The sequence below is a fragment of the Orcinus orca genome, chromosome 1, assembly GCF_937001465.1.
Source record: "Orcinus orca chromosome 1, mOrcOrc1.1, whole genome shotgun sequence".
Classification (NCBI taxonomy): domain Eukaryota; kingdom Metazoa; phylum Chordata; class Mammalia; order Artiodactyla; family Delphinidae; genus Orcinus; species Orcinus orca.
Genome location: NC_064559.1, coordinates 16347649 through 16361829, shown reverse-complemented (window position 1 = coordinate 16361829; position 14181 = coordinate 16347649). Strand labels below are relative to the sequence as shown.

The following is a 14181-nucleotide window of genomic DNA, read 5'->3' as shown; positions in this document are numbered from 1 at the left end:
TACTACAAAGTAACAGCAAAATTCTAGCAGCCCATGAACTTGAAATTGCTGTGGGCTTTCTGCATCTCTGTATTTTTCATGACTCAGAACAGAAGGCATTTGGGTTGATTTTCTTCCTCTTCATTAGCTAGGATTCCCTCCCACCAATGGACATTTATGCTGAATAAAGAATTTTAAGACTGGCCTGGTATAGCCAGTATCTGTATATTTTTATTCAAATGTCCTCACCCTAACTTGTCTAGAGGGTGTATTTGGTCCTATGTGTGTGAAAGACCAAATTATCAAAGCCAAAAAAGATGCAGTCCATGAAGCTGGAGAGAGCAGAGTGTTTGAGTGCCAAAATTTCAAGGAAAAAAAATACATGGGCAAACTGCTTGCCATTAGGAGCTCTTTTCCTGGCACAACTGATGAAAGTGTACGCAAGCCCGACGGCTCTCTCCAGGCATCCACTGTCATGAACTTGTTCCAATTTATAACCATCTAGGGTTTTCCACCACTCTGTCAGCTTTCAAAGGAGAGGGTTAACTTTATAACCTCAAATGGAGTTGGAAGTGGTTTGTTAATCCCTATTAATCGGCTGCTCCTGTAACCAAATGCAGATGTTTATTTATTTTTTTTTTCTGGTTCAATTGTTAATGATATTAAATTGGCCATTGGAAACGAAATCATTCTGTAGATATTTCCCGTATGGTTTCTTAAGACTATCTCATGCTGCGTGGTCTTTTGTGAGAGAACAATGGATTTTTATCATTTTGAATGATTGCCCTAACTTTTTACAGATGCCATCCCGCCCACTTTCTACAGACCCTACTTCAGAATTGTCCGATTTGACGTCTCCGCCATGGAGAAGAATGCTTCCAATTTGGTGAAGGCAGAGTTCAGAGTCTTTCGTTTACAGAACCCGAAAGCCAGAGTGCCTGAACAACGGATCGAACTGTATCAGGTAACTTTTGTTTGGGTTGTTTGAATGGACAATCAGTTTGAAGTCTTAGGATAAAGGACTTCCTGCAGACTGAGATCTTCTGAACTGAGATACGCCGTTTTCTACACACATAATCATGACATAGACCCTCATTTATTATTCCTCTCACAGTGACAGTTCCTCACTTGCTCAGGAAGGCAGAACATTTAGAGTGAAGGGGGGAAGCTCTGGGCATGAATGGCTAGAGTGCCCACCCTCGGGAGGGCTCAAGTCCAGAAGTCCACCCCCTACTCTGTAAAGTCAGATGACGTAGGACCAGTCCCACCCCAAGGAGGGAAGTCAGCTACCTTTCTTTTCTCATTTGATGGCCATCCCTTTCTCCTTTTCTTCCCTCGTCACTTCCTTCCTGTTGTCTGTCTCTCCATCTTTTTCACTCTCTTTTCTTCCTCTCTTTGCTACCTCCTGTCTCTTCACTAACCTCATCCTGCCTCCTCTTCCTCTCTGATTCTACCCGCACTTTCTAGTCCATCCCACACCAGGTGCACATCCTCTGTTCACCACTGTCCGCCACGATTTCAGGCAGCCCTGACATCTCATCTCCCTAAGTACAGTTGCTAGGCAGCTGTGTCAAAAGATGATGATGGTGGTGGTGATGATGATGATGATGATGTGATGATGATATGATGATGATGATGATGTGATGATGATGATGGTGATGATATGACAATGATGATGATGTTGGCGGTGATGATGATGATATGATGATGATGGTGATGAGACGATGATGATGATGATGTTGGTGGTGATGATGATATGATGATGATGATGATGATGATGATATGATGATGATGATGGTGATGGTAATAATGATGGTGATGATGATGATGATACCAAGTTACTGAGATGTGAGAGATGTTCTTAACAGCTTATTACTCACATGGGTTACCGGGCAGTAGCATCAGCATTACCTAGGAGCTGGGAGAAATGCAGAATCTCAGGCCCCAGCCCAGACTTACCAAATCAGAATGCACAGAATGTAGACCAGAATCTAGACTTTTATCAAGATCTTCAGGGGATCTGACACACATGAAAGCACTGCTCTGAAAGCCCTGAGCTGGGCAAGGGACGCAGATCAGGTCATAGTGAATACGTCATAGTGTCATATGAACAGTGTCTGTAGAGGGCAGAGTTGGAAAGATTTCACCAGGTACTTGACGTTTGGGTGGGGCCTCAAGAAGCATCTGTTAAAACAGGATGAGGGATGGTCATTCTTGATGGAAGGAGCCATTTGTACCACAACAGGGTGTCCTTTGAAGGGGCCTGTTGAGGGTACCAAAGAGATGGCACTCAGTGCCAGGAGGTGAGGAGAGTGTAAGGCGGAGTGTTGCCCTCCAGGGAAGATATGTAGAGGGAGACTGAATAAGAACAGACCCGAGAACCCCAATGTTAAGGAGGAGGCATGTGAGACAATATGACTAAAAAGCGTGCTTCCTTGAGGGAATGAAAGGAATTGACATCTGCATGTGGAGACCTCTAGTTGTCCTGGGTTGTAAACATTTGGAAATTTTGGTAATCTGGATAAGACTTTTCTTTGCATTTATTGGGAAAATGGAAAAATTCCCACACAAATAAGCATGGAATCTCTGAGAATGAGTCTGAAGTTGTTAAAACAGTTTTCAAGTACCAGTTTACATGTGTGTTCATGAAAAGTAGTTCTTGCTTAGATCCTCAGGGACCTCTCCGTGGAGACCTTAAGATCTTAATGCGCGTTCTAAGAGTATCAGACAGGGTCGTCTTTCTGTGTACCAGCCCCTCTGTTAAGCCCTTTATAAGTATTGCCTCCATTTGTATCCACAGCTCTCCTGTGAAGTTTGCATGATGAAGTATCTTTTTTTTTCATTTATTGACATATAACAGACGTATAACATTGTATTAGTTCAAGGTGTACAACCTTGAATAATATTTCGATATATGTATATATTGCAAAATGTATATGTATATGTATATATTGCAAAATGTTCACCACAGTAGGTTTAGTTAACATGTACCACTTCACATAGTCACATTTTTTTTCCCCTTTGTGGTAAGAACTTTTAAGATTTACTCTCTTATTTCAAATATTTAATACACTATTACAAACTATCGTCACCATATTGTACATTACATCCCCAGAACTTATTCATCTTACAACTGGAAGTTCGTACCTTTAGACCACCTTCACTCATTTCAAATATTCTTTCTTCTACTGGATTCTTTCTCCTTTTTACAGAGAAAGATGTTGAGTCACAGAGAAATTAAGTCACTTGGCCAGGGTCACACAGCCAGGAGGAGGCGGGGCTGGGATCCAGGTCCAGCTCTGATTCTCAAGCACTCACTCTTCACCGCATTTGCTGTTTGTAGCAAATCCTTCCCTACCTCTTTGCCTCAATATCAGCCAGAATAGAAGAAAAATAAGAGAAACTAGGCCGGCCAGAGGGTGGAGTGGTATTAGGAGGGAAAGCAAAGACGGAGTTCTCTGAAAAAGCAGCTTGATCAAAGGTAGCCAGAGACATTGCAAGGTGATTTGAAAAATAAAAACAAAAACATGACTGCCTGTCCTCTTTTTTCTTCTTTCTCAATTAAGTCTCTCGTCCACGCCTCTCTGTGCAGATAGATTGTTCTCTCTGGCCCTGTTTCAATTACGCGACTTCAGTTAATTGAAGGCAAGGTCTGTTAGATTTTGTTGCCTGTAACGTAAGCTGCTAAGTCACCGTTATTCTTTGGCTTCTGACCTTGCTCTGAGGAGTGGCCTCTGATAGCGGGTTACTGATAGTTTGTCTTCCTCCCAGAGGCCGTCTCATCCCCGGGAGGGGATCTGTCCCTGGAGGCTGGTAATTCAGAGGACCTCAGTCAGGTCCTCAGTGGCTGTGTACCTTCCCAGAGGTTATTGCAGCACTGGCCACCCCATGACACAAGCAGCAGGCTCTGCTCCAATTAAATCCACAATTGGAAAAGATACAGCCCCAAACAGAAGCTCATTGTATGGAGAACATGACCTTGGGCTTGTTCAGTGACACTCAACACGAGACCCAGGAAGGAGGTAGTTTTAGAGGAAAATAAGGAAGAATAACATCTCCTTATCTATCTGGAGCCCAGCTATGCAGCAATCTAACCTCCTGAAACACAGCCAAAGTCCAGGTAGTAAGTCAGAGAGATCCCTGAGCACCCTCACAGAAGACACAGCGCACACACACACAGCTGACTCACCGGAAAGGCAGCCTTTGGTCCTCTCTGGGACCACAAGAAATTCGAAGCACTGGATTAGAAGGAGTGCTGGGGGAAGACACTCTGACAGGAAGAGGTGACCCTTTAGACTTGAGATGTTTGCCTGTGCACCCCAGTAATGCCAGCCCAGATGATCAAGTCATAGAATGCAGTGCCTGTATGGACAATTTTCCTAAAGCTTATCCTGTTAGTGGTTAACCCAGTCTTTATCTCTGTGGCACCCTACGTGGATTCTGACATCTGCTGGTGGCCTTTTTATTTGGAGTCCCATCTTTGGCCTGTTTTTCTCCAACTTGCCACTTGCCTTCCAGGCATTTGGAACTCTTTGTGGCCTTCAGTGATAAACTCCCTCTTCAAGTCTCAGGACAGAAATTGATGCTTACAGTAACGGCTTTCAATTATGCAGGTGAGGCTAAATTATATTCAGGTAACTGAACACGTGCCGTAAGGTACTAGAGGGTTTTCTAGGCAAAATTGCTGAAACGTTATTTTGAAAAATAAAATACTCAGCGCTTAAATGGGCAGACCTGTAGCTATGTGGAGAGCTCAACTATTCAGAAGAACAAAGTCTCTGAAGTTTCTAGATTCCCTTTGACTACTGTATTACTGGCCACAGGGTTGACAATCTGCTTCCTAGAGGAAGAGAGATAGGATGACTAGGAATAGGTTTTCAGGGTGTTTAGATGATTGTATGGATAATTTATTAGGATTCCTCAGGGCATCGGTTCTAAGCAGGGGGAGTGTGTGTGTGTGTGCGCGCGCGTGCGCGAGCTCACATGTGGGTGCAGGAGGTGCTTCCCCACCTCTGAATGCCCTGGGGGAGCTTCTACAAGGCCTGTCCACAGTCCGTTTCCTGGAGCTTCTGATTCTCCCTGGAGAGGAAAAGATTTGCCTCTGGACAGACGTGGTTTCGAAAAGCTCTCCTCACGATTCAGATATGATCATTCTCCATTCTCCATTGGGAATCACAGATTTAAGGCATATCCCAAGTTTGGGGGGTCATTCTGTCCCCTAAAATGTATATGGGTCCTCTTTCTAGAGTCCGAATCCCAGGCTAGAAAGACCTAAGATAGCATTTCCAGGAGTGAGTTCCGAGTTAGTTTTGTCCAGGGCTGTGCATCTGTTGATTTCTCCCTGCCTGGGAGAGTCAGGATACCCGAGCTTCTGTGGAAATCATGTTTAGTTTGGCAAGGCGACTCTCACTCTTCTCCCCTCTACAGAATCGTCTGTCAGAGCTGTGATGAATGGTGGTAATATAAAACCGCACTGTCCTCCTGCTACCTCTGACTTCTGTTATGTGAGCAGGCTCTAAAGAGCCTGTACTGGTGTGAACATAGTATGACTTCAGACGTACACCAGTATCAGAGGGAATACGAAAGGGATAAAGCCTTCTGATAGGAAGGGAAAGAGGGCAAAAAAGAGGAAAACTGAACATTTTTCCAAATAGGAGTGACCCTTACCGTATTTTTAGAGATTTATGACAAAGGCAGCCTTTATTGAAATATGCTCCGATAAAGCTTCAGTGCTCTGGGAATGCTTTTGAACCTACTAATATTTAGTAGAGCTCTCAGCGCATTTGGAAGATGGAATACATCTTTCTCTGATTAAGTTGTGCTTGTATTTATGATTAAAATCATGCCCAGAGTTACAGAGGGAAAAAAAATAGGAGAGGGGAATCTTCTTCAATTGAATATCACCAACAAGAGCAAGGGTGTCTGCCATCTTGGAGGGGGCTCAGCCCCCAATTTCACAAGCAAAGAAATTAATAACTTAAGTAAGGGTGCCCATGACCTCGTGGCCGTGTGAGACCACCAAAAGCTACTTATGTTTAGGGGTGCTGACCTCAGAGGGCCTTGGAAATCCCAGCTATTTCTAGCTTCCTCTCACCAACTTACACCCTTTCCACGCTTATTTCCCAATTCTTTTTTTTTTTAATTGAAGTATAGTTGATTTACAATGTTGTGTTAGTTTCTGGTGTACAGCAAAGTGATTCAGTTTTTTATATATATATATATATATATATATATATATATATATATATATATATACTTTTATATATATATATATACTTTATATATATATATATACTTTTTCAGACTCTTTTCCCTTATAGCTTATTACAAAATATCAAGTATAGTTCCCTGTGCTATACAGTAGGTGCTTGTTGGTTATCTATTTTATATATAGTAGTGAGTATGTGTTAATCCCAAACTCCTGATTTATTCCTCCCCCGCTGCCTTTCCCCTTTGGTAACCAAAAATTTGTTTTCTCTGTCTGTGGGTCTATTTACTGTTCATTTAAAACTTTACCACCTCTAGGATAATAAGATTTGTACCTTTGGAACGTTTCGATGATCTAGTCACTGTATAACAAACTACCCCCAAATTTCATCGCCTCAAATATCAATTATTTTATTGACGTTTAAGGGTCAGAAGCTTGGGCGAGACTTGGCTGGGCTGTTCTTCTGCTCCATGTGACTTTGACTGGGGTCACTTGATGGTATTCAGGTAGCAGCTGGTCTGGTCTGGAGGATCTGTGATGAGTTTGCTCATAAGCTTGGAGCTTGGATGGGATGACTGAGCCCCTCCTCCTCTCTAAATGGTTTCAGGATGTATCCACGCAGTCTTCCCAGAAGAGTAGTCAGGCTTTTTACATGAGGCTCAAGGGGCCAAGTGTCCAAGGCGGAAGCTGCCAATCCTCTTAAAAACAAGGCCCAGAACTAGCAGAGCATCATTTTCACCTTATTGTATAGATCAAATGACCTACAGCCCAGCCCAGATTCAAAGGGAAAGGAAATAGACCCCAACTCTTGATGGGAGGAGTGTCAAAGAAGTTGCAGCCATCTTTAATCTGCCACACTAACCCACGGTATGGCGTCGTGGTGAGCAGACTCCAAGTGGGCACCTCCTAGCGTTGGCGCCAGAACTGCAGCCAGCCATCTAGAGATAAATCAGACTCAGACTCTGCCTTCCAGTTGCTCAGGGTCTGGTGGAGGAACAGACGTGTAAATGGTGTCCCAACGGTACCGTCTTTCCACTAATAGAGACATACCCAAGGGACTCCTAGAACAAAATTTGGAGAATCCAGAGGAATGCCTCAGAACTCATTCCTTCCAGAAAGGGAGCTGTGAGAATTTGGGGGCAGTCTTGTTTGGACTCCTTGGGTAGACAGGCAGATAATTCCAATACACCGTGTGCCTGACTCAAGAGATTTCTTTGAGCCCAACAATATTTATCGCAGGAATATCTGAATGCATCAGATTGAGATAGGAGCAGGTTTGGTTAGTTACTATGCGCAGCATTTTCTTTTATTCACTCGTTCACTAGTCACCCTTAATGAGACAGCATGGTGTAGTGTTCACTGGTATGGGCGTTGTGATCCAAGTTTTTTTTTTTAATAATTCCAATTCACTTGCTGTTTATTGTAAGGGTGAAATAAAACAGTGTATATGACTGTCGGATGGAGAGTTGGCAGTCAACCTAGGTTAATTCCCTTCCTTCCTCGTCATCTCTTAGATTTTGACTTCTAAGTCTTTGATTCCCCCAAGAGGAAGAGCTCTCTACAGAATTACCTGCCAAAGTCAGTTGCCAGGTTATCATTCGATTAATTTATTAGCTTGAGACCACTAAAAAAACCATGCAAAAGAACTCCCTGGGAGGCAATGCGATATACTGGGTTCATACCTCCTACATCTTACATCAGGAGAAAAATGTCACCTTCTCACATGGGGCTGGTGTGAGGCCACAAATGTCGGTGTCAGATCTTGGTAGAATACAGTCTGCTGGTAGTTGCCTATTAATCAGTAGAAGATAAACGTGCTGGGATGAAACAAGCTCTGAGGATTTCCAAGGCACCTTAGATTTCCCGACCATGGCTTTAAGAGGGGCAATGGTGGTGTTTATTTCTGTAGAGGTAGGACGTCATCCAGCTTCAGTTGAAGTCACCTTTGCCTTAACAAAGGAACTCCCCCCTCTACAGAAAACTCTGTCAGACCTGTGATGAACAAAAGTAAAATAAAATCTGTCCTGCTTTTTCTGACCTCGTTCTTTAATCCTTGAGATTGATTGATGTATTTATTTATTTTGGCTGTGCTGTGCAGCACGCGGGATCTTAGTTCCCCGACCAGGGATCAAACCCGTGCCCCTGCCGTGGAAGTGCGGAGTCCTAACCACTGGACCACCAGGAAATTCCCAATCCTTGGATTTTAATGCCTAGTTGGATTTGCATTTGTACAGTAATGGGTTTGTCAAATGTGATGAAATCTCATCTTTAGAGATCCCTTGCAAGGCTATACAAGACAGCGGCTAAATCCTAAGTCATTTCTATCCATTTATCTTTGGCTTCAAGCCGTATAGTCCATATGAAATGACTTTTCAGATTTGAGGGTGAAAGAGTGAATTGATGTTTACGGAGCGAAATAAGTAAACAAAGATTGTAGTGGGGAGGAGCGAATCCCCAGCTACTTTTAATGGACATTGTATCTCATCTCCCCGAAAGATTTTAAACGATGCACACCCCTAAGGCTTTACAGTGATAATTCAAGGTAGATGGCCTTGGCCTGCTTTTTATTTATTATTTATTTATTTATTTTTGGCTACACTGGGTCTCTGTTGCTGTGCGCGGCTTTCTCTAGTTGCAGCGAGCGGGGGCTACTCTTTGTTGAGGTAGGTGGGCTTCTCATTGCGGTGGCTTCTCTTGTTGCGGAGCATGGGCTCTAGGCGCACGGGATTCAGTAGCTGTGGCTCGCGGGCTCAGTAGTTGTGGCTCGCGGGCTTAGTTGCTCCGCGGCATGTGGGATCTCCCCGGACCAGGGCTCGAACCCGTGTCCCCTGCATGGGCAGGCGGATTCTTAACCACTGCGCCAGCAGGGAAGCCCTGGCCTGCTTTTTAAGGGACTCTAAAGCTGCAAAATGAAGGGTGAGGTTCCTGTCACTGCAAGGACCACAGCACTAGTGGGGTTAATGAAAATTAACCTTTTCCTAATCCCAAACACGTGCGCATGCACATGCGTATATGTGCCCTTGTACACGCGCACGCGTGCACACACACAGAGGTCAGCTTTCATTTCTCGTATTGCCCAAGGGTGTGTAAAATATAAAGAGGTCAGCCAAGAAACCCGACTGTCTGTTAAATTTGACTTGCAAAAAGTGCTACTGAAAAAAAAATTTATACTGAGCTCCTGTTGTCCAGAATTTTACAACGTACAATCCCCTTAATACTGATCCTAACTCTGGCGCCACGTTGGAGACACACGAGGTATAGTAACCCACTTTAAAAAAAGCCGTGAGGTATAATAAACACTTTGTTTGTACAAGGCTATTAATGTCTCAGGTTTTTGCAAACTGATCGAATGACATGCTCGCCTCGTAAGGAAAATTGGATGGTTATCATTTGCCTTAGGTTATGACGTTACCCAAAGCCTGTGAACGCTGTGAGCAGATGGGACCCCAAAAATGGTGTGAACAGTAGTCCCTCCCCACTGTATTCAAAGAACTGTTCATAATCGTGCAATGGTAACTAATAATTCTCTGTTCTTTTTTTTTTTTTTTTTTTTTTGCGGTACGCGGGCCTCTCACTGTTGTGGCCTCTCCCATTGCGGAGCACAGGCTCCGGACGCGCAGGCTCAGCGGCCATGGCTCACGGGCCCAGCCGCTCCGCGGCACGTGGGATCTTCCCGGACCGGGGCACGAACCCGTGTCCCCTGCATCGGCAGGCGGACTCTCAACCACTGCGCCACCAGGGAAGCCCATCTCTGTTCTTTTGCGTAGCGTGGCTCAGTAACCGTGTTGAGAATTATCGCTAACCCATGCAGTGCTTACTGTCTGCTGGGCACTATTTTAAGTGCGTTATAAAGATTGATTCATTTAATCCTTATAATAACCTTATGAGGTGGTTACTATTATTATCTTCATTTTACAGATGAGGAAACTGAGGCACAGAGAGGTTGAGAAACTTGCCCAGGCCACACGACTTGGAAGAGGCAGAGCCAGGATTCTTACGCAGGCAGTCTGGCCCCAAAGGCCACGCTGTTGGCTGCTTTGCCCTACTGGTAGGAGGAGTCCAGGGTTTGGAGTTGGGCTAGTGTGAGTTCCAGGTGTGGCTTTCCCCCTTGGGGAGTCTAAGGAAGTCACATCACCGAGATGATTTCTGTATCAGTAAAATGTGGATAAAAGCACCTACTTGGCAAGGGTTTTGTAAGGCATGGAGAGAATGCATGGAAACTCCTAGCACAATATTAGTCGACTCAATGGTTACTATTATTATGATTAGTATTGTTTCCAAAGCACTGACTTTGAACTTTTATCAGAAACAATCTCTTAAATGTACAATCTGCTCCAAATCTCTTAGGAATGATGGCTCACCTTAGCCCCTAGTGCTGCAGGTCCTGGGTTTGCGGTGGCTGCCCCGGAACTTAGCTTCAGGACTTCCTTAGATAAGATTTTCAACTCACTCTGTGTGTGGTGGTCTTATTCAATTGCTGGTGAGTAGCTCTGGGTTGGAACGAAGAGGAACATTGCAGCCAGTCAGCCCTGGGTTCACCTTTCACCTTTTTTATTTAGTAGCTTTCTGGTCTTACAAATCACTCATCTCTCTGAGCCTCAGATTTTCTTCATCGCCTGGAGGTTGACAATTCTTGTCTAATGAGTTGCTGTGAGGAGAACACAGCTGTAAAGTGTCTGGCACGTTGGCTGAGTCAGGAGTGGATATTTTCACCAGGGTTTTGCTGGTCATGTAGAACATGGTTTATACTTCCCCTAGAGGGGGTTTGTGATGGTAACACTACTCCATGATGATGTCAGTTGTCTCTGCTTGGATGATGTCATTCATCTCTGATTGGATGAGGTGTCATCTGACCCATTTCCGGGGATCAGTGGAGCAGAGCAGGATTATGGGAACAGCCGTGGTGTTAGCGTTCTGGGTCTTTGCTTTATCAAAACTCCAAGGGCAGCTGCGATGAGTTGGGGGCTGTGATGTGTCTTGCTTTTCTTTTTTGAAGAAACCATTACAGAGTGACTGACCCCAGTGGGGATGTCTTTTTACCTCATCCCTGGCCCCATAACTACCTCTGCCTGCCTCACCACCACACGACTAGGCTTGACACCTGCTTCCTGGATTGATTTCAGTAGTTTTATTTCCATCTTGTAAATGTCTGTCAACTTTGCTATAACTCCACCAGGGCAAAAGTTGTTCCAAGGGAGGATATGTGTTTATTTCCTGATAGCAAGAGTAATCAGAATATTTGGGGGGAACTTTGGGTTCTAGAACTGTGTTCACAGCCTACAAATACATAATTGAGAATTCCTTCAACGGGGACAAATCTGGATTTTTTGAAAGGTACTATTGGCTTTTTAAAACTGCCAAAGTTCTAAATAAGAGGAACATAAAAAGTAATTAAGTTGATTTTCCTATATAATGGCAGTTTTTCAAAGATGGAACCGAAATCCAACCACTTCTCACATCTCTGCTGCTACTACCCTGGTCCCAGGGGTTCTTGTCTCTTGCTTGGGCTTTTGCAGTGGCCTCGTCTCGCTGTTTGCACCTGGCCACCTTCGAGGCTGTTTGCAACACAGCAGTGAGGGCGATCTCTGCCGAGAGGTTGGTCCGATCCAAATCCCCTGGTCAGAGCCCTGTCGTGGCTTCTTACCCCACTCCGCGTAGGAGCTAAAGGCCTTCTTGTGCCTTAGGCTTTCCCTGGCCTATTGCTCACTCGCCCCCGCCAGCCGTGACTTCCCCCACTCAGGGGGCTCCTCCATCCTGGCCTCTTTGCTGTTCCTCAGACACCCTGGGCTCACCCCCTTCTAAAGCCTGTGGCTGCTGTTCCCTCTGCCTACAGTGCTCTGTGGCATTTTCCAGAAGGCTCCCTCTCTTCATTCCTTCAGATCTTTCCTCGAATGTCACCTGCCCAGATACCTTCCTAGCCAACCTGTCTGACATCTCAGGGTCCCTCTTCCCAACACTTCCCGTCCCTGTTCTCCACATTTCTCCTCCATACTCTTGTCACATGCTATACTTGATCTTCTCCACCTTCATCTTGTTTATGGTCTTGTCTCCACCTCTAGAGATAATCTCCCTGAACAACACCTGGTGCATAGATGATGTTCAATAAATGTCTTTGAATACATTGAAGAAACATTTCAAAATAAGATTTAAGTACAAGGAATATATATATTTATAACTGCATCACTTTGTTGTACACCTGCAACTAACACAACATTATAAATCAACTAGACCCCAATAAAAATTAAAAAAAAAAAGAGTTAAGTACAAGGAACATTGTGGAAATAAGCGTGTAACATCATCAGGGGACTCTCGAGAAACATCAATTATTTGGATTTGGAAACTCTGCTAGGTTTGTTTTAAAGATACCTCTGTAGCTATTAATGAAGAAAGAAATGTTGATAGCTACCCATTTTCTGTTACTTATTCAGAGCTACTTCTGGTTAAGTGAATAATAACCATGTAAGAAAAATACATATATATATATATATATATATATAAAATACAGTAATGAAACTGATACTCTTGGGTAACCCACAAACACAGTAGGAAAACCATGCTCTTTATTTTTTGAGATTCATTACTTTAGATGTGTGGCACATGCCTCTTTCCTTGCCTGTGCGGATGTGACCTGTGTCTGGTTGAATCGTTTACTCTGCTGTGTGATTTATATCTGATGCTCTTGTGAATGAGGTCGAGCTGCAGCATCACAGAGACTTCCGTTTACACAAAGGACTCCTTCATCCCTCAGACCTGCAGAGATGCATTTGCTTGTTTATGCACATGTGCAGTCAGCACAAAGCCCCGTGTGTGGAGAATGAAAAAAGTGAAGGAAAAAATAGGGAATTATGAGGTGTTTTCATCACAGAGGAGAGGCTTTCCTGTGTGTGTGTGTGTGTGTGTGTGTGTGTGTGTGTGTGTGTGTGTGTGAGTGTGTGCGTGTAGCTTGCTGGTGTCATTTCCATAAAGGTCATTAAAGACCTCTGTATGCCGTACTTTTACTGCACATGGATCTGTGTAATACAGAAACACACCAATGTACATCACGTTGTACTGTAACGAGAAAGAGTTAATATCGGGACATAATAATGTAGATATCTCAGCTCCAAAGAGACTGTATTTTTAATGTGAGTCTTTCTTTTGAAGCTGATGTGTATTCCATAAGTGTGTGCTATGCAGGCTCTCGTGAAGCCCTTGTGAAGTATGCATTCCTTACGACCTCTTAGAGGGATGCAGTCATAAAGGAGCCGCAGGACGTGGTAATGGGAGAAGTAGGATAAGAGCTGGGTCTGTTAGGCCACTTTCCGAAGGATAATCATGCAGTGTGTCAGTTTGTTAGACACGCCCAAGGTGACCCAGCGCCGTTCAAGGAGGCTGCAATTAAACAGGGACAAAGGGCTATGTTTATGCCTCAGTGGAAGAGAAGCCGTTTACCCAGTTCTGATTCTAAGACCCCACTTTCTAGTACTTGGAAATTCTACTTTCTTGCTTTTTCTCATCATTTTCATTCCCACAACAAAATATGTTAAGTAGAAAGGGTAAAATACATATAAAATTGTTTACATTGTCAGGTGATTCTTTGTCATCATAGATAGATACATAGATACAGATATGGATATATAGATATAGATGTCTGTTTATCTATGAAGTCTCTGTGAGGTGAATGTCCATGTGTATGTGTAAAATTCTGAGAAGTCGTTTCTATCACTATAAACGACTGATTGTTCAGGGGCTTGTATGTCACTTGATCATATATGTCTTTCTAATGAAGTCTGTTAGTCAATAAGAATTTACCAAGGATGGACTGTGTAAACTACAGTGGAAAAAACTCTGTGGAAAATAAAAAGGAGTGTTTTTTGCTTTGAAGAACTTCCCCGTCAGATCAAGCATCAGAACATACACATCCCACGGTAATGCATGAACACCTACTGTTATAGGTTGAATTTTGTCCCTTCAAAAAAATATGTGGATGTCCTGACCTTCAGCATCCCGTAACG

General features: G+C 43.7%; 1 protein-coding gene across 3 annotated transcripts in view; it reads left to right on the top strand.

Moving 5' to 3' along the window:
- Positions 1 to 14181, top strand: part of TGFB2 (transforming growth factor beta 2) — an 84179-nt gene that overhangs the window by 52037 nt on the left and 17961 nt on the right. For all 3 annotated transcript variants that reach the window (XM_033430457.2, XM_004271027.3, XM_004271028.4), the window contains one exon: positions 780 to 943. In XM_033430457.2, the coding sequence (XP_033286348.1) occupies positions 780 to 943 (164 nt within the window). The remainder of the gene's footprint in view (positions 1 to 779; positions 944 to 14181) is intronic.